The sequence below is a fragment of the Notothenia coriiceps genome, unplaced genomic scaffold (assembly GCF_000735185.1).
Source record: "Notothenia coriiceps isolate Sejong01 unplaced genomic scaffold, NC01 NC01_scaffold00006076, whole genome shotgun sequence".
Taxonomy (NCBI): domain Eukaryota; kingdom Metazoa; phylum Chordata; class Actinopteri; order Perciformes; family Nototheniidae; genus Notothenia; species Notothenia coriiceps.
In genome coordinates, this window is record NW_011338777.1 from 69,188 (window position 1) to 88,436 (window position 19,249).

Consider the following 19,249-nt stretch of genomic DNA (forward strand, 5'->3'; position numbering starts at 1 on the left):
CACCAGCCCACTGCACCACACGCCTCCCCAAAGAGGTTTAAAAGAAAGTTTACTGTAAATAAATGCCACGTTGTTTTTTATGAGCGATCATTCTTTTCCTATGGAGGCATCTGTATGTTTCCAAGAGTAACAACGTCCCCAACCTCAGGGCACAGGGGTGCATTCTGTGCTGAGAGGAGTTCTTTTGTCTTTTTGTCAAAAAAAGTGTCTTATAAAGAGGCAAATTGTGGCAAAAATATTGTAGTTTGTACAAACCCTTAATGTATATGACGTTACCCAGTTTGTTCATTCAGTAGAAGCTGACATATTTTTTTCTTTATGTGTTTGCTGTCATTTAAAGATGACCTATACTGCAAAATGCGCTTTTGTACGTCTTTTATACGTGAATGTGTCCCCGGGGTTCTAGGGAACTCACCAAGTGTCAGAAAACACAACCCTCTCTATTTCCCTCCGTACCCAAATCTCTAAAAAAGGGGCTCCAACGGATCTGATACAGACTGATCCAGATTTGAACACTTCTATGACGTCACAGAAGTGGCGCTACGGCTATTGGGCCAACTCCACCAATCAGGAGGAGACAGCCACGGACATTGCCGTTCGAAAGCGCTGGAGACGCTGTAGTACATATGCCAGGCCTGTAGATGGTGCTGTTCTCACAGAATCAGCCCATGCAAAGACAGTGTTAAATTGAGCGAAATGAGGAATGGCTAAAATGCATGATCTGTTTGGTATTTTGAAAAATAAAAAGTATAAATATGCCTTCATATAAGTATGGTCCTAGACTATATTATTCAAATATAGCATGATAGGTCCACTTTAAAACACAGAGTCTTTAAGAATTGTCTAAAATGGGATGGAGCTTTTTGTGGCATTATGACAAAAACCTGACTTTCTTTATTCCGATGAGCACTTCAGGGGGAAAGGAAATAAGATGTGAATTCAGTCAGATTAAAGGAATAATATATAAATATTGTCAAAACGGTGACACTTGTCTGAAAACAAAGGATATTTATTTCACAAAGTTTGTGTTGTTTGAAAAGGTTGAGAAGCTTTTGTTTAAAAATCATTATTTTTTTTTCATCACTTTTGTAGTGTGTTACCAAATAGATAAAAAATAGCAGGTAAACTTAAAATTAAAAACAATAAATACATTAGGATTCAATTAGTCACAGAAAAATGACAAATACAAATGTCTCACTGTACACTCAAGCCTACACACCTCTCTTGTTTTAAATACAGGATCTTGTTTACACTCTGATTTGGATGAACGGCCTGAGATTTGCAGCCATTACAATTCAAAGCATGTTTGTCTTGATCATCAGCACCAGCTGCATGTTTCTCTGGTGCTGCTCCCTCCACATAAACACACCAACTGTTCCTCCATCCACAATCAGAGCGGCCCTCTCATTAACAACAGGCTCTGCCTCTCCTCCTCAAAACATGCTCTGCCTTTTGAAAATCCTCAGCTTAGTCAGAAATGTAAAGTAGATAAAAGTCAGGCTCACCAGCACATTTTTCAACGTGTACAACACGGGTGTGACATAACCAAACACGAGAATGAGAGCGACTCTAAAGACGAAGAAAGGAAGGTCCTGCAGAGCGACTCCGGCAGAACACAACAGAGGGTTCTGAGGAGTGATGATCATACGGAGAGTGGACATGAAGGCCAGGATGTAGACGGGGAACACCCAGACCGAGTAGAAGATCAGCGGCTCTCCTGCCGCTCTCACCATCTCCACCGTGTCAAACCAGAACAGGAAACAATCCACCAGCACCTCTGACCTCATGTCCCTGCGCCACAGGAAGCCCAGAGGACCGGAGTAGGACATCCGACGTGAGGAAGAGGAGTAGAGGTAGGCGGCGGTGTGTGTGGGACGGCTGGGGGAGCCAGGGGGGTCGGACCATCTGCCCGAGGGTCCGCCGTTCCTGACCTCTGGGGTCACAGCGCTCTGACCTTCATCATCGTCAGCGGGCAGCTGGGCTGTGACGGTGCTCACCGACCCCAGGTGGGTGAGGACCGGGCCGGGCATCTCGAGGTCAGACTCCAGGCTGTCTGCTGCGGATTACAAGGAATCAAACTGTTAAAGTTGCAGATCGTGGATAAACTGAAACACAAACATTATAAAGGGAAGTTAGTGTTTTGAAAAGTATGTGTTTCAAGGGGGTTGATTTTTTTTAACGTAGTTTCAAAGTGCTGTAGAATCTTATTTGGACATACAGTCAATGTCTATCCCGGCTAGAAAAGGAAAAATGTATTCAGGCATGTTATTATAGGTGTTAAACAGTAAACTACATTTTGAAACAGGGGTCTTTGCAGACACCTTAGGGACACCTGAGGAAACTGATCAAATGTTGGTACGACAATAACTGTTTAGACTAGAGTAATGAACCGCTGATTTTTTACAGCAGACATTGTGAGTTGTTAAAGTAGGAAAAACACACGTTACAAATACCCTTAAAAGCAATAGTAGGAATTGTTTGAAGAGAGGTTGATTAATGTTCGTATCCATAGTCAGTAAAACACCAAAGTCACTGAATAACACAAACTGAAGCAGGCAGGTGTAGACCAGCAACTTCTGCATTCTGCGAGTTAAAATTACAGATTTTTCTCAAAGGAGTTTGGTGGCTTTGAAGAGAGCATAGATAACGGTCTACCCCATCGCCATCTTCTGTAGGTTATACCCTCACTGACTAGGTTACGTTAAACCCAGCTTCAAACCATCCCTTTGAGCAGCTGCACATTTCATTATTCACACTTTTCCTTGTCAAAAATATCTACTGGATCAAAGACTTTAATCTATTTGATCTCAAACAACATAAAACCAAAACACTTCAAATGCATAGACATAAACATGATTTAATTTTTAACTCTACCAAAAACTCACATGGTCCCATGAGCTTGCAGGGGCGGATCCTCTCGATGATGTCCACACAGATGAGGGAGAAAAGCACCAAGGAAACAGGCAACTCAGTAAAATGGTCGAGCGTGAGTCCTCTGTCCACCTGCACCTGAAGTACAACCCATTACAGGAACAGAAAAAAAAGAATAGTAAATTCAATAGGACCGAGAACTGACCTGCCTCTTATAAATCATGAGTAATGAAGCCGGATGAAACTGAATCCAAACCATTCATTAACGCATTTGGCTGGACTGAGAAAGAGGAGCCGAGTTTTATGAAGCCATCCAATTTAACCACCCCATCATTATAGAAATAAAATGCTGCTATAAAGTCACTTAAGACAAGCTGAAGAAGTATTAGATGGTGTTATTAAATGTATGATGTGTCTGACAGGTCTTTGTGTAGCCAAATGATCTTATTTATGTCATCGCCAAGGAGGATTGTCAAGGAATAAAAGAAAACACGTCGCATTTGTGTAAAGATTCCTGTCTGTTTTCAGAGGGGAGGATGGTACTTAAGTTTGGGTTAATGGCCAACCTGTTATGTTCACTGTGGGTTACTGAATACCCCAGACACAGCGTGCAGTCATGTGACAGTGGACACATTTCCTCTGTGGTTTACAAATGTGCCAAAGTCCCTCTCAATACACAGGGAGAAAAATATTTGGATGCAACCTCCAGAGGCAAAATATCAGGACACTTGGTGACAAGCAATCAGTTTCTTTCTCTCAGGTGCAATGTGCCGTGTCGACCATCGCTCAGTGAATAATAATAGTTCCCCAAGCACATACACAAGGGGGTCATAAAACCATCCGGTGCCTCAAATGGACTGTTTACAACAAATATGGCTGTTCAAGGACCCCGTCGGAGCGTGACAGAACGCAACATCAACAGGTGCTTCTCTGTGACAAGAGCCATCCGTCTGTGTGAGTCTACCTTGGAGCTGGCTATTAATATGGCAAAGCACGGGAATGTGCACAGCATGAGATACGCCAGCGCTGTCGGCCTCCTGAAAGACAGAACGGGGAGATTTGAGTCAATCTGATTAACAGTTAGCCCGGTGTAAGGAATCATTGTTGAAAGTGCTTTTCTGAATGTATAAACTGCATTTCTTAGTGTTATTGTCTGATTTATGTTGTTACGTTAAAGGAAAATTGTTGAATAGATTTACTTTTACAATTATGTAGATACTTGGGTATTGTGTGCCATTTTATACACATTCCATATCATTAGGAAGCACATATGGAACTTTTTACTCTTGTAGAATAAAGGGAGATCATGTAACTTTCGATAAACAATGTCACATAATCATGGGATGATGTTAGAGCCATAATGCCTAAAACACTCAGTGACATCAGCAAGAAAGCAGTATCTAGCTACATTCGGCTAACATTAGCCACCATAAGCTAGTGATCATAACAGACCAAGTCACACCTGTACCCTTAAAACCCCTGTGAGTGTATCTTAGCAAGGATTTCTTTATTGTTTATGATTTCAGAAAAAGTGAAAACAAAACATATACAATATGATACTTTGTTAATGACTAAGCAACAAAACAGTAGTTAAAATTAGGTCCACATAAAACATCAGCAGTCATTTTGCCTCATGGACACTTTTTGATATTTTGAAGTCAATTCTGATAATATTTCTGAATGCAGGACGTAACTGTCACAAGGTGTTTTTGTGTTGCAGTGTTGTTGCTTTTACTTAGAAGCTTCAGTGTTCCCTTTCACTTCTGCATTGTTAGAGCAAGTACATTCTATTCTGAGTAAGCCAAAATCCAAAACCTACCCTAAAAAGGTTTGTTCTCTCTCCTAACCATTCTGACTGACATTGATTTAAGTTCTTCCCAATGGCTGTACTCACCACTGTGTGATCTCCGTGATAAACCTCCTCTTCTTCAGGATCAGATACTTCAGAGGCACCCACACCAGCAGGGTCACGGAGGTTACGTAGGCGACCGAGGCGGCCACCACCAGCCAGTAGGCCGTCAGATCCCCCCCTCTCACGTCCCGTATGAGGCTGGCAAACCTCTCCATCATCACAAAGACCGGTATGACGAGGGCCGCGAACTGCAGCACCTCGTACAGGACGAACTTCAGAGTCTTCCCAGAGGGCATCGTCTCTGAAAACCAGTCGCTGGTCTGAAAAGACTTCGACAATCATCTCCCACAAAGTGAGCGGACGAGCTGTTGGACTCTGCTCACTGACACTGCTTACACTGCACTGGAGGCTGTATTCTTTTATTGCCGAGGTAATGAGGTGGTCACGCTCGCCTTTTTATGGGCCCACAAAAAAAAAAAAAGTCATCCCATCCCATAATTTCAAGGAGATGGTACGTTCTGGAAAAATGCACGGTTACTTTGAGACTCAAGTTTTAACATGTTTTTTGAAGAATTGAGTAATCAAGACATTGTTGAAATAAAGAAACTTTCAATAAAACAACAGTGATGAGACTTTAAAAGAATCCTCATTAATACACTTAAAATGCCACTTTCAAAATCAGTGTCGTTGTCTTTAGCTGCTAAACAAAGCTGTCTTTTGTTGGGGACACTTAACATCTCTTCCCTTGAGCCTTGTTAGAGAACACACACACACACACACACACACACACACACACACACACACACACACACACACACACACACACACACACACACACACACACACACACACACACACACACACACACACACACACACACACACACACACACACACACACACAAAATGTTAAGTATTTCTTAACACTTCACTTTAACAGGTTTAACAAAAAGGTAGAATGTATAGCAGGACCGTTTAACTGCACTTGTTTTAGATTAAAGTACAAGCTAAATTAAGTGTATATTTTTAACAGTCCAAACATCAATGAAAGTGCTTCATTAGTACTGTATTGCAAGATAAGCAAACAACCCCAAAATGGTCATGATTTGATCAAAAATGTTGCAAAACTCTGATCGGCGGCAACACCTGTTCTCCTGGATCGCCTACTTCACACAAGTGAGAAACGCTACAGATTCATACTTAAAGCTGTTCTAAACTCCCAACGGAAATATTGTTCATATTGTGAAAAGGAACAAGCATGCATAACAATGTCTCCTTTAAAATGTCTCTCAGTAGTGAAACAGTTTAAGAAGCAAATGAAACAAAAATAAAAACACATTTTACAAATCCATTAAGTGCTTTGAAAACAAGAGAACAAGGCTGTTCATATTATTCTGTACATTTGGCCTGGTTTTATTGTGAATACCAATTAATAAGTATGGTTAAATAATACATACAAACAGCAGGATACAAGATTAGACTGAACCTTTACAATAAGTGTGTTTAAAACTTAAAAACAGGCGGCATCTCAATCCTGTGCAGGTCACACCGGGGCTGCAGTGCAACAACATGTTAGATTTGGATATGAGGGGGAATTACTGGCTCCTGTCCCAGAACAGCTGCTACCTTTGAATATATTCAGCCCTCTTTGACTCAACAGATTAACACTACTCCACTCTTTAGTTGAAGGCAGCAAAAGAAAGATATCTTGTCTTTCAAATCAACTTTAGGAATGCTAAAATCTGAACAGTTCGAGAGAATTGAATGGCCTCCTAGTCCCAGAGCTGAATTTGGAGGGTGTTATATATTCTTAAAAGGTGGCACAGGGGTGGCAAGGAGGAGAAATTGAAATGACACACAAATCAGATCAGCACACATTTGTCCTGATTTCATTGGATCATAACTCCTTCATGTAGCATCATTCAATATTAAACAACAGATACATAATATTCCTGTTTCTTCAAAACTTCAAACCAGTCAGTGTTTGAAAAACTTCATTAGATCCACAGGTGTCACTGTAACGGAGCTCCTTAGAGAAACACGTGTTGACGGTGCTGTCCAGAATCATAAATCCTTATTTCGGTTCTTTTTCAGGTAGAATTTGTTTTAGTGTTAGACAGCTTCGAGAAAGGGTTTGAAATGCAATGGGGGGGAGGTACGATCCGTTTTTTTCACATTACCATTTGACCCTACAGTACAATAAGCATGTATCAAACACTGAGAGAAATGTCCATGTTCTCATGTGAGCGATTTAAATATACAACTAAGTTAGACAGAATATTACATATTCCACTTTTCTCTGAATACATACAATCCTGAACTGCTTCTCCATTTAAAATAGCATAACAATAATCAAAACATACATTAAAATGCACTACAAAAAAACCCACATAGTATTCATTTCTTAACACTGACTAGAGATGCTTTAAAGACACTGGGGCTGTTCGGAGAGGGCGCCCCTTAGTGGCCGTTAGCACAGCGCCTGAATGGAGATGGAGCAAACCCACAACAAGGACGTAGAGCTGCTCATTTTTTAAAAGGAAAACTCTGCAGTTTGATGAAAAGGGTGAGTTATGTTGAGAAAATACAAATAAAAGAGCAAATATCTTGTTTTCTGGCAGATTTCACTTTGTTCTTTTTTGGCTTTTACACCTTCAGTTCAGCGGGGAGATCCTGACTGCAGAGTTCACCTCTAAGGCTGAGAGAATCACTCGGCGCTGTGCTAACATCCCGACCGACAATGAACTCGTCACGTGGCGTCACTACGAGTTTGGTACAGTATATACAGGAGTCATGTGCATGCTTCAATTCCTCCGGTTTCTTCTTCCCTCCAAAATAACAAAGTGGCTTCAGTTTTCAGTACTTCTAAAAGTTGACGACATATACAGAATGTAGTGACCTAACGTTTGCAGCATCGCTAAAAGTCCTTTTTCTGAAAAAACCCAAAGTGAAAGTAAGTCGACGCCCCTTTTTTTGGGTGACACCATTAGCACTGCAGGGGCTTTAAGTGTGTGGGAAGGCTGCGGCATGTTAGTGTGTCAGTGACGTTCAATGATAACACTGCTGAGGATGTGTGGACCACCTGGTGCAACTGTGTGTGTGTGTGTGTGTGTGTGTGTGTGTGTCTGTACACCTGCCTGTAGTGTGTATGTAGCTCCAGTGTGCATCTTGAAAGGTGGTGAGAAGGAATGCCCGTGTGTATTTCACACTTGATCAAATAGTTTCTTTTTGTTGAAACGGCTGCACGAACACTTTCTATCTCAGAGCATTTTTGTTAACACTTTATATTAAAGGATTGTTACTTGTTACCAATTTTCAAGGAAGTTTCTATGAACAAACTGTGGACTTTGATACTAAATTAAAAAGGTTAAATACTGTACATAACATATCAATCCACTTCTAATTAATCAATTAAAAATAAGCGTAACCTACAACGTTTTGAAATCATTACACAGTATGTTTGCTGAACATGCAAAAATATATACAGTTCGAAAAATAAAGTTTGCAATGATATAGGGCTAATGAATGAATGAATATTTACTTCTTAGCTTTTCATTAGGGCAAATCAATTAATGTTGCATCACTTCCTCTTTTATTGGTATCAAATATGTTCCAACCCATAAAATAAAGCATTACCGCAATGTTCCCATAGCCCTATTGTTAAAAGGAAGCAATAGATGCAGGTTTTGCATATACAAATGGAGAATGCAAATATTGATATCAGGTCTAGATTTAGAAGTGATCAGGCTTGAGTGATGAACAAATCCTAAAAGAAAGTGCAACTAAAGATAAAAGTGCAACTGGAGGCTCCTCTGAGTCTTCACCTCTGAGTCATGTAAAGATACGGAGAAGAGTGAAACATCCTTAACTAAAAACCTGGAGTGAGAAGTATAACAGTATATTTACCTGCCAGATAAAACCACACAGAGTGCCCAATGATAGCGTTATTCTACTCTTAAATGATTCCATGATAAAACAAATCTAAGTGTAACATAAGAGATGATGCACGGCTGCAGGTGTGGTGCATGTGTTTGCGTGTGAGGGTAACGGGGATCTGAGGGGCCCTATAGCAGGGCTTGCTCTGAGGAAGGGGCTATGCTCTGGCCGGAGGCGTTGCTGTAGTTTGGCGTCTGCGTCATGCAGGGGCCCGGGGCCCCCCCTGCACTCTGGTAGGCCTGCATGTCTGCAGGGGCCACGCTGCCTGGAGCTGCAGTGTAGACCGGCGGCTGGCCCATGTACATATGAACATCACTATGAAGAAGAGTGAAGCAACATTACATTTGACACCACAGTAAGTTGTAATCATTAGAGAGTCGGTGAAAAGTACAATTCCTGTATTTAAAAAATGATATTATTACAGGGCATACACAATCGAATGAAATGGTTATAAAAATAGAATATCTACAAATCAGAAAAATAGTGAAAAAATAATAATAATGTAAAGGAACCAGTTTCCAGATTAAGGATACATTGGCATATCAAATCAAGTAATTGGAAAGGTTTTGTGTTGCTTTATACAGAATGAGGAGGAGGCTCACCTGGGGGCCGGCTGTCCAGGAATAGGGGGGCCCGCTGGGAGCTGCTCCATAGGAACAGAGTAACCCTGCACTGCGGGGCCGCTCATGGCGTAAGAACCTGATGCAGGCTGACCTGGGTACACCTGGGGAGAATGTTAACACGAGAGTAAGTCTAACACCAACCCTTTTTAAACCAGTAGGGTGGTCACCTGACGTGAGAGAGACGGTCACCTGATGGGAGAGAGACGGTACCTGCTGCGCTGCGTTGCCCGGCTGCTGCATGTAGTACTGTTGGCTCTGGAGCTTGGCGTACATGGCGTAAACCGGATCGTCATTCATTATCTTGGCGTACAGAGACAGAGCCTCCATCACCTTCACATTCAGCTCCGACAGCTCCGAGTGCTTCCTGATGAGACCAACCCCGAACACAAGAAAACCACATCAACTGAATATTCATGACATGGATAATCCACACAGGTCAGTGCTATATGTTTTCATCTCTTCTGTACATTGTACCTGTCTATATCATCCAACTTCTGGTCGATGAGCGGTCCCATTTGATTGCAGGCACCTAATGAAAAATACAAAAGCAGTTGCCAATTTAAAAATAACACACCTTTACATAAAATAACTAATGCTGTCAAAATTATTGCGTTAACGGCGGTAATTAATTTTTTGAATTAATTGCGTTAAAATATTTTACGCATTTAACGCATGCGCAGAATGGCCCGCCCCATACATCCCACCAGTGGCAGCGCCAGGGTATGGCTGGGGTAGGCTACAGCCATACCAAGAAATGGCTTAGCCCCACCATGAAAAATGATGTTAAAGTAAGCAAAATAAAGTCTGCCAACTCGCGGAGTAAATTGCACAGACAGCAGTTAGTAAGATTGATTTCAGTAGCCACTTGTCTGGAAATACCGAAGACTAGAAACGGTTTTGAAAACTTTTGTCACGTAGTGATCGTCTTCTCAATAGAACATCTTTGATAATGTCTTCTGGCCAATCAGAATCAAGATAACGGCGTGGTGTTGTTGCAGGAAGTCCTGACGGAGAATACTTTTGCGGTAGTACATCTCTATATACATCGATACAACATTACGTGTTGATAGAAATCAACACGTAATGAATTAAGACCCCACGGTTTGATGATTGATAGGTGTGTGGGCTGTCTTTCATTTTGACACACAGAACAATGTTATAATAAACATACATACTGTATGTTAAATGGATATATCCGCCTTCTTTCATTTATCTTTCCATTCCCACAACAATATGCATAAATAAATGGCATATTTTGGACATAGTTCAAATGGTGATTAATCATGATTAATTCTTTTTAAGCTGTGATTAATCTGATTAAAATGTTAATCGTTTGACAACCCTAAAAATAACAGATTAGCTTCTGCAAGCTGATAGGCGTTTTGGCCTCCCTTACATTCCCTAAATCCAGTGTACCTTCCAGCTGTAGTAGCTCCACGCTGTCCGACTGGTTGTCTGTGGGATCGGCACTCTGGATCATCTGCAGCAGCTGGTCCATTTTGTCCTGAAAGATTTCAACAAAAATTCCTCTGATGACCCTTTTAATGTGACGAGTCCATCTTTCATCCGGGTAAGAAACAAACAAGTTCACCTTGTAACATCTTATCTATGTTAATCTGTGGTTTATACCAGCAGGAGACACATTCAATGAAATCCTATTTTGGTACAAAACTCTTAATTGCTGCTACAGTGGATCTCAATGAGGCAGGAAAAGCTTAGTGAGCAGCATACCATGTTCACACACTTACTTCGTCTATAAACACAGACTCCTGCTCGGGCTCTATGGTCTCCACCTGGACTTCCTCACTGAACTGGACAGACTTCTTCTCCGTCTTCACTGTAGATGTCCATGTAACAGCGAAAACGGCAGCAGCAAAACAATGCAACAGTAGCATCAGTAAAACGTATATAAGAGGGCAGGATGCGCTCAATGGACACTCAGTTACAGTCCAGTACCAGCACAAAAGATTGTTCCAGATATTAAAAGGAAAATAAAAATGTTATGGATAAATTGTCTTGAATTGTCATGTTCACAATTGTATAATTACTGTTTTTCAACCTGCTTTAACAAGAAGTAGCGACAACACAAACATTGTTATAGGATGTGATCATGAAAACAACGTAGAAAACAACATTAGATTCTCCATCAATACGGCAGAAAGTGAGAGTGGTTGCATCACAATCAGACTCCACAATGTTATCAGAGTAACACTGGCTTGACTTCTCAGAAATACAGACCGTGTTTTACTGCATCACACAGCACCAACTGTCTGCAACACATGGAGAGATTGTTCTCTGCATTGTTTTGTGTGTAGTGTGTGTGTGTGTGTGTGTGTGTGTGTGTGTGTGTGTGTGTGTGTGTGTGTATACACTCACTCATCTCTGGCTCTGCAGTGAGGTCGGCGGTGACAAAGTTAGAGGGGAACAAACCCACTCCCTGGTACGTTTCCCCTTTCCACCAGTTGGGGTCACTGAAACAANGGAGAAACCAGCTCGAGTGCGCTACAATTAGAAAATACACAGCCGGAACAAATCTGCCACTTCCTCACAGAGCCCCTCCTCCAACACACACGAATGCGCACATGACCAATGAGGGCACGAAATAAGTGCACAGATGGAAGGCTGACAGGCAGGTAGGCCATCCAGTCATTTTACCCGGGCCGGCTAAAATGATTGGTTGTGCTTTTTACAGTACTACGGCTTCCACAGATGACATTTTTTCATGGATTTTTTGTAGGGATGCACCGAATATTCGGCCACCGAAAATTATCGGCCGAAAATAGTTAAAAAGGCCGAAAGCCGAAAGGGTTTTAGCACCGAAATAATATCACCGAATGTCAGAGAACAGGGTTACGTTGATCATACTCTGCATATTTGTCCGGGTGTTTTGATTTCAAGTGGTGGAGTAATCCCGAAGTGGTGAAAGTCTTTGCAGTTACACCCCCTCGAGAAATGTCAGCTGAACATGTTTTACAAATCGCAATCCGCGCCTCTTTCTCTGATATTTTGAAATATCTCCAAGCGGCAGACATGTTGGCTGTTTGCCAGCCGCTTTTACAATAAATAAACATTGAATGTGTTTAATTGAATAGGAAAGGGGTTTAACGTTAGTGGCAGGTTGTGTGTGAGAGAGAATAATTAAAGCAGGCCAATATTAAAAAAAAAAATCTATTCTTATTTCGCAACTTTCCGCATATTTCGCAACTTCCCGCAATTTCACCGCATAAAATCACATAAAAGCCCTGCATGTTTAATCGCATAATCAAGGATTTTAGCCCGCGTTTTTCTGGAGGGTCTACAAAGCACTTAAGATATTCATTGCTATCGGGATGTTAAGAGCATTCCATGGAATATAACAAAAAGTGTATCTCGAGCCGGTTTCTCAAACTTACCTAGCCCACCTTTAAAGGGTTGCTATGCATGTGTTTTAAGGATAACACAAATACATTTAAATAAGCATTTCTTTGTTCTGATAATCAGCTATACGCCTCCTTACCTTTGGCCAAGTCGTCTTCTTCTTTCTTTTTTGTTGAGGTGGAGGGATCCTTTGCCACTAAAGCAGGGCTTGCTTTTGCTTGCTCTGCAGCCTGTGGAAGAATAATGATGTCTCATCGTTCAAAGGCAAAATGAGGGGGGTCACAGTGCTCCACAGAGGGTGAAAGTCAACCCCAGGTTTACTCTTGTTTTGGAACCTGTTTTCTTAGCTATGCATATCCATTTATGTATTTTCCTATGGATGCGTGCTTACGATCTGGTTCCTAGTTGCTTTGTTTTTTCTAAGTGTCGGCCCACAAATGTCCCAAACACATCAAAACCAGACAAGGGCAGTAAGTCTGCAGGTATAGAGGCTACACACATCTATTAAGTCACAACTGAGAGGGATTAGTAATAAGTCAATTCATTGTGTTTTATGGAAATCCTACTCATTGTGCCTTTAACTTCAAAATCCCAACATTTAATTTCTATAAATTGTGACATAATTTTTGGTCATTTATTAGGAAATGTAAAGTGGAATGCAAGAGGGGTTCGGCAAGCAAGAAAAGAGCTCAGCCGCTAAACAAAATGGAGATGTCTTAGTCGTATAATATGGCTTTTAACTACTAGCCCACTAAGATGTCCATATTTACAGCAATTGATAGATTTGATCTCAAATAGAGTAAAAACCAACAACCTCTCTTTCGCACCCCTCCCACCTACCTGGGACCCGACGGCTGGGAAAGTGACTCCTTGCTCGCGTAGATTCTTGATCATAGCTGAGATGAGGCTGAGTTGGGGATCGTTGCGGAAGTCCTCGGCCCACTCCACCATCAGGGCTTTCAGCTTCTCACACACTTTGGGGTGGCCCTGGGGACATCCGTAAAAAGGCACAGCATGAGAACAAGAAACTGGATGCACCATGACCTAATTACAAAGAGTAGAAACTAATACATTGCCATCATCACACACCTTGTTTAAGACGTTACTGACTTCACTGGCAAACTCTCTGGAGCACACCTCCAAATGGAATATCTTCCCACAGTTTGAGACACAAGCACCAAGGAGCTGTGAGGACAAACAACTCATTAGAATCACCATTTCATCCAGAGCAACAAGTGACAAACATCAACTGATATTAGAAAACAGCTAGTTACAACACAAGCTCATATCTCAGTTAAGATTGATTAGGGTTAGATAAAAAAAAAGGAGACTATGTGATTCTCCCGAGAACCAAATGATATTATATAATCTGCTCACAGTCAATGCCTGCATGGCCACATGAGGGTCCTTGTGATTCACTCTTCTCATAATAGAGCGGAGACATTCTTTAGGCCTGCAACAGAATGGTAAAAAAGGTTAATTGTTTGGCAAGGACGAAAAAACTATGCTTGCAGCCATGGGCGTAATTTCCACTGGGGATAGGGGGGACATGTCCCCCCCACTTTTCAAAATCCTGTTTGTGTCCCCCCCACTTTTAAAATGTGTTTATTATAATTTTTTTACGCAAGCGGTCATCGTCACGGAGGAGCACACAGCGTCTGTGTGTGTGTGTGTGTGTGGCACGAGCACATTTTGTGTGAGTGTGCGAGCGAGAGAGAGAGAGAGAGAGACAGTGGCCGTTTCTCAATGTCGAGTATACCTGCTGCAGAGCCACTATTTCAAGTATACTACGTCATCGAGTGGCGCCGAATGCTGGGTACTTAACATGCATGTTAGGCCCGCCGCCTCTCCGGCCCTGTTAATTCTGTTTTGAATGTGTTCTATGTAAATGAGCTGTGCGGTTGCCCTGCTGTCATTGGCTACCCATCCCCTGGTCTGCACCGAAGACTGTGATTGGAGCTGATGGGCCCGACGCGCTCCAATCGCAGCGCACATCCAGCGCACACCTTCTGGGGGGGGACTACAAAGCCGGTCGACTGTGATCATTCGGGAGGCTCTGTTGTGTGTGAACAGACGCCTCTCTGCCCATCGCTGTTAACTGTTTACCTTGTGTGGTCGTTGTTAATGTTATTGTGATTAGTGGTGTTTAGATTAGGATAGTATTACGTTGAGCTGTTGTCCTCAAAGATAGCTGTGTTTTCTTACAGCCTCCTTTTGTTAGTTTGTTTTGTTTGTAAACCTCTATTTCTTGGGTTTGATCAGGCTCCTCCTTTTGTTAGAGTCCTCCTTTTGTTTGCTCCTCGCTAAACCGGCGCCCTTTTGGCCCTTTTTGTTTGTTCAGGCTGCATGCCTTCCATTTTGTCCTATCTGTTATATAATAAAACTATTTATAATTATTACCAATTCCAACTGGTGTATGTTGCTTTCCTCTTCCCCTAGTTGGGACGTAACAATGCATTTAAACAGTCCTTCGGCGCCACTCGATGACGTAGTGTACTTGAACTCGTGGCTCTGCAGCAGGTTTACTCGACATTGAGAAACGGCCAGTGCACCAGTTACGGGGGTTGTTGTTAGCATCTGGTGCTAGCTCGGAGCTAACGGAGATTAGAAGCTGCTTCAACAATAAGGAGAGGGAGAGCTCTCTCCTGTCGAACTGAGAGGCTGAGATAACTTCAGCTCAGGGAGGTAAAGGACTCTCTGAGCGATTAGATTGTAAACTTTAGTCTAAGTTATCTCAGTGGGTCTTAAACGGTTTGGTCATCTTTGTAAACAAATATTTCCATCTATTTAATGTAGTTGTAAAAAACAAGTTGAGAAATCATTCCAATATAGGTCAGTACAAAATAAAAAACACAGTTTAAAAAGGGGAGTGCTTATTCAAATATGCATAAATAAAAAGAAATATGCAGACTAGGTAAGATAAAGATAGGAGAGAGGAGTATATCAAATATTTTTTATTAGTTGTGAGAATATTCTAATGGTTTTTTGATTATTGAAATATATACAGTTCTGTTTCATATGAGTGTTGAGAGCTGTATCCATAAATCTCTTAATTTCCCCTCAAAGTGCACCAGATTGATGCATTTAACTTCAATTTAAAGAAAGATATCTTCCCAGGGGTGCATGCCCCCGGACCCCCCTAGAGGTGAGGTCCACCAACAAATAAAACAGGTTCACATGGATAGGATACTAGATAAATCTGCACACTCATCATATACACTACACATTTCTCTTGGACTTTTTAACACAATAGTCCCTAATATATTTGTAGAAAGGCAGGAAATGGAATTAAATCGAGAAAATGTTTCATTGCGGAGGACCCCCTGTTTTGTGTCCCCCCCCACTTCTCAAACCAAAGTTACACCCTTGCCTGCAGCTATGTTGGACTGAACATGTCACTGGGGCTGGACAATTCATTTAAGTTTTAGAAGAGAGCAAAATCCAAGTAAAGCAATTGTTGGTGAAGGCAAAATATGTAAAGAAATATCATTGTGAATATTATTGTGGAGCAGCGAATAATTCCCACCCTATACATGGTACTGTACAGACTTAATAAACCATCTTTGTTTGGTACTGAGCTCATAAAGTAAATCTCATTTGAACTGAGAATCATGTTGCTATTGCAATATCAGTCAAAAATATTGGCGAATTATGTTTTCCTCATCACTTGGTGTCCCTGGTTTCTATCTGTAACCCTTGGATGTGTGTGTTAACGATTGGAAAAACCTTAAAAGGGACTTTAAGCCTCGTAAATGTGTCCGTGTGTTTAATATGAAGACAGTTAACTTACCCCGTGCGCGACTGTCCTATCTTATCACATATGTCCAGAATGAGGCCCCAGTCTTCCGCTGTGTTCATCTCACTGGTTGCTTTCTCTGCAGGAGAGAAGCACCAGAACCAATGTAAGCATAACAACCGACAGATTTCATTTAGAGCCAGAAAGGAGAGGCGAGGATCCTCCTGTGTTCAGAAATAATAAAGCTTCTTGAAACAAAAAATGGTAGTGGCAAGCTGTGGGTGTGTATGTGAGATCCGCTGCTTTGTTTTTGTGTTAATCATAGAAATTAGCATAAACATTAGAGAGATACAGACAAACTAACGGAGGCCTTAAACAATACAACAGCTCTGCAGTAAATACCAATCTGAGTGAGCTCATAATGTTTGGTTTGTGTTGAGACTGTTGGTAGAATACATTTCACTTAACTGATTTGAGAGAGTAGCTTATACTATTTAGAAAGTGTGCTAATGAAAGCCTTTTATTCAGTGATGGTGGACAGTGTTGCCATTGGGGCTTCTCTGCTCTTTGGTATATGTCATGTGGGACTTCTCTACTTCCCAAAAAAAATACATAGTTGTGTACTTGAAGTGTCTTGTAATATACCTCGTGTTTTTCTCAAAAATCCACGAATAAAAGAGACTACAATAGAGATATGATGATATATACAATAGAGATCCTAAATTGTAAAATATAAATTGAATATAGACATTGAGATCTTAGATTAGAAAATAAAAGATGATATTTAAATACCCAATCACTAGTTACAAACATATGATCGCCAATAGTGAGAAAGAGATATCCATCAGCATGTTTATACAAAAACAGAACAAATCATCTCTGAAAAATCACTTGATCTGAAAAAACAGCTATTACTCCAAACACACCCATTATAAGCTTGGCCAAATGAGCATTTACTACTGATTTTAAGGGCTTTAGTTTTATAGGGTACTGTGTATCGAGGCGTATGCGGTCTACCACTAGCCACAACACAAAGAGAGAAAGGGAAGCGCAGTGTTTCACAAACCACTGCATCCTCTTTCACTTGCACAGCTGTGAGATGTCAGGCTCATCATATTGGTTAGCCAACATACGATGGGATGAAGTGAAGTGATGATGAGGCAGATGGCTAGCTGTTATTGCAGTAACGTGGACATTATGAATGCCTAATGCAACAATACATGTAAAGAATATGTTCTGTTAAAAAACGGTTAAAAATGCTCCGAGAAGAATAGTACTTATTAACCTTATACTATCAATTCTGTATGACCAATAACCATAGACTGTATTAAATAGACAATATATATAAGAAATATATAATTCTACAAATGATAAGCTATTGAAAACACCTGTCATTTTTGCTCAAAAGATTATATATTGTGTACAACTAATCTTAATGTGAAAATGTACTGTTAAATGTCATGATACAATTTCAAAATAATAAATATGACATTTAATTTATGACAAATGCATGACTATGGTAGATTTGACATAGGTGAATGCAGCATAACAAATGAACCCTAATTGAATTGGATTTGTATGTGAACAAATGTGTTTTATTTTAAATATCTGTATATATCTCCCAATTCAATCAAATTTTTTATTAATATTCATGTCTCTCTGAACCATTATAAGATAACATGAAATGCTTTATTGTCATTGTATGTTAAACACAACGACATTTAGTTTGGCAGCAATCCACTATACCTGGCAGCATATACATTTAAAACGTAAACTATGAATATTATTTATTATTATTATTGTTTAGCGCGTTTTCAATAACGAGTGAGAAAACCGTTACTTCAGTTATTTGATGATAACATCTCTGCCCCAAGTCAAGGTAACCTGCTTACCTGCTTATTAAAAAAAAAGTAAAATAAATATTAAAAGCTCTTTAAAATCGCAAACACTCTGAACAATTGTCTGATATTGGTTGCGGTTTGCTAACAGCTAAATATACATAATATAAGGGTGGAAGCTAGTTAGCCAACTGTGGCTAACAGAGCGAATCACAACAAACACAGGCAAAACAGACATTAATCATCTTAACAGGGATTACATATTGTCAGCTCATACAGCCTACATTATATACAACTAGACCGACCTATAGTATTATTACTATAGCTCGTTGGGGGTATATTAAAGCTACAGCCAGCTGAATAACACAAACAAAGCTGTGTTATCAAAGCTAATGTTTAGCTAGCCTGCTAGAAATAGCCTCCAGTTCTGATTACTCACCAACATCTTGGTCAAAAGGGTTGGTCGTGAAGAGAGGCATTGCTGGCGTACTGACAACAACAGATTTCCCCTTCCTCTGTTATTTTCGTTCCCTCTTTTATCTTATTTCATACAATAAAGTCGCATAGTAACGGTAACTTCATGAATGTCAAATGCAGCTGAGTCTATTCTACACAGTCACTCCTTCGACAGACGGCAACAAGCGAAGCATTCTGGGTAATCGGAGCGGACAGACGCTCGTTAAATGAACTGCTCTCATCAACTGTTGTTGAATTCATAATTTTGATTGTCTCAGTCACCTCGGTTGCTAATGCTTTGGCACTGACTGTTCAGGGGAGAAAATTGATCAAAAGCTTCAAAGTGTCCTAAAATAACAAGGATGTCACGGTCAGGTGATGGTGACCATGTGACATTATCTCATCGCTTTTAGACCCAGACCACAAAACCCACTTGACCTGTGCTTAATCTTTTTTTTTCTCAGCAGCATCAAGGATCTTTTTTTCTTCGGTACATTCATTCGTCCTGGTATGATGGAGATAGTTAATAATGTCCATCCTCATTACAAAATAATGCAATAGGCTTAGCTACAGTATTTTAC

General features: G+C 40.7%; 2 protein-coding genes across 2 annotated transcripts; both read right to left on the reverse strand.

The window, feature by feature from the left end:
- Window positions 1-1,060: 1,060 nt before the first annotated feature.
- tmem236 (transmembrane protein 236) lies at window positions 1,061-5,036 on the reverse strand. The gene is made up of 4 exons (XM_010768794.1): window positions 4,766-5,036; window positions 3,836-3,908; window positions 2,886-3,009; window positions 1,061-2,056 (listed from the first exon to the last, which is right to left on the reverse strand). Exons 1-4 carry the CDS (start codon window positions 5,017-5,019, stop codon window positions 1,434-1,436), a joined length of 1,074 nt encoding a protein of 357 aa, XP_010767096.1. The 5' UTR covers window positions 5,020-5,036; the 3' UTR covers window positions 1,061-1,433.
- Window positions 5,037-6,109: 1,073 nt separating this feature from the next.
- stam (signal transducing adaptor molecule (SH3 domain and ITAM motif) 1) lies at window positions 6,110-19,001 on the reverse strand. The gene is given in 13 exon segments (XM_010768793.1): window positions 6,110-8,973; window positions 9,261-9,382; window positions 9,492-9,645; window positions 9,756-9,810; window positions 10,698-10,785; window positions 11,030-11,118; window positions 11,658-11,825; window positions 12,670-12,868; window positions 13,479-13,625; window positions 13,728-13,823; window positions 14,016-14,091; window positions 16,429-16,513; window positions 18,652-19,001. Coding segments are annotated over 13 exon segments (1,506 nt in total). The 5' UTR covers window positions 18,692-19,001; the 3' UTR covers window positions 6,110-8,786.
- Window positions 19,002-19,249: the final 248 nt, after the last annotated feature.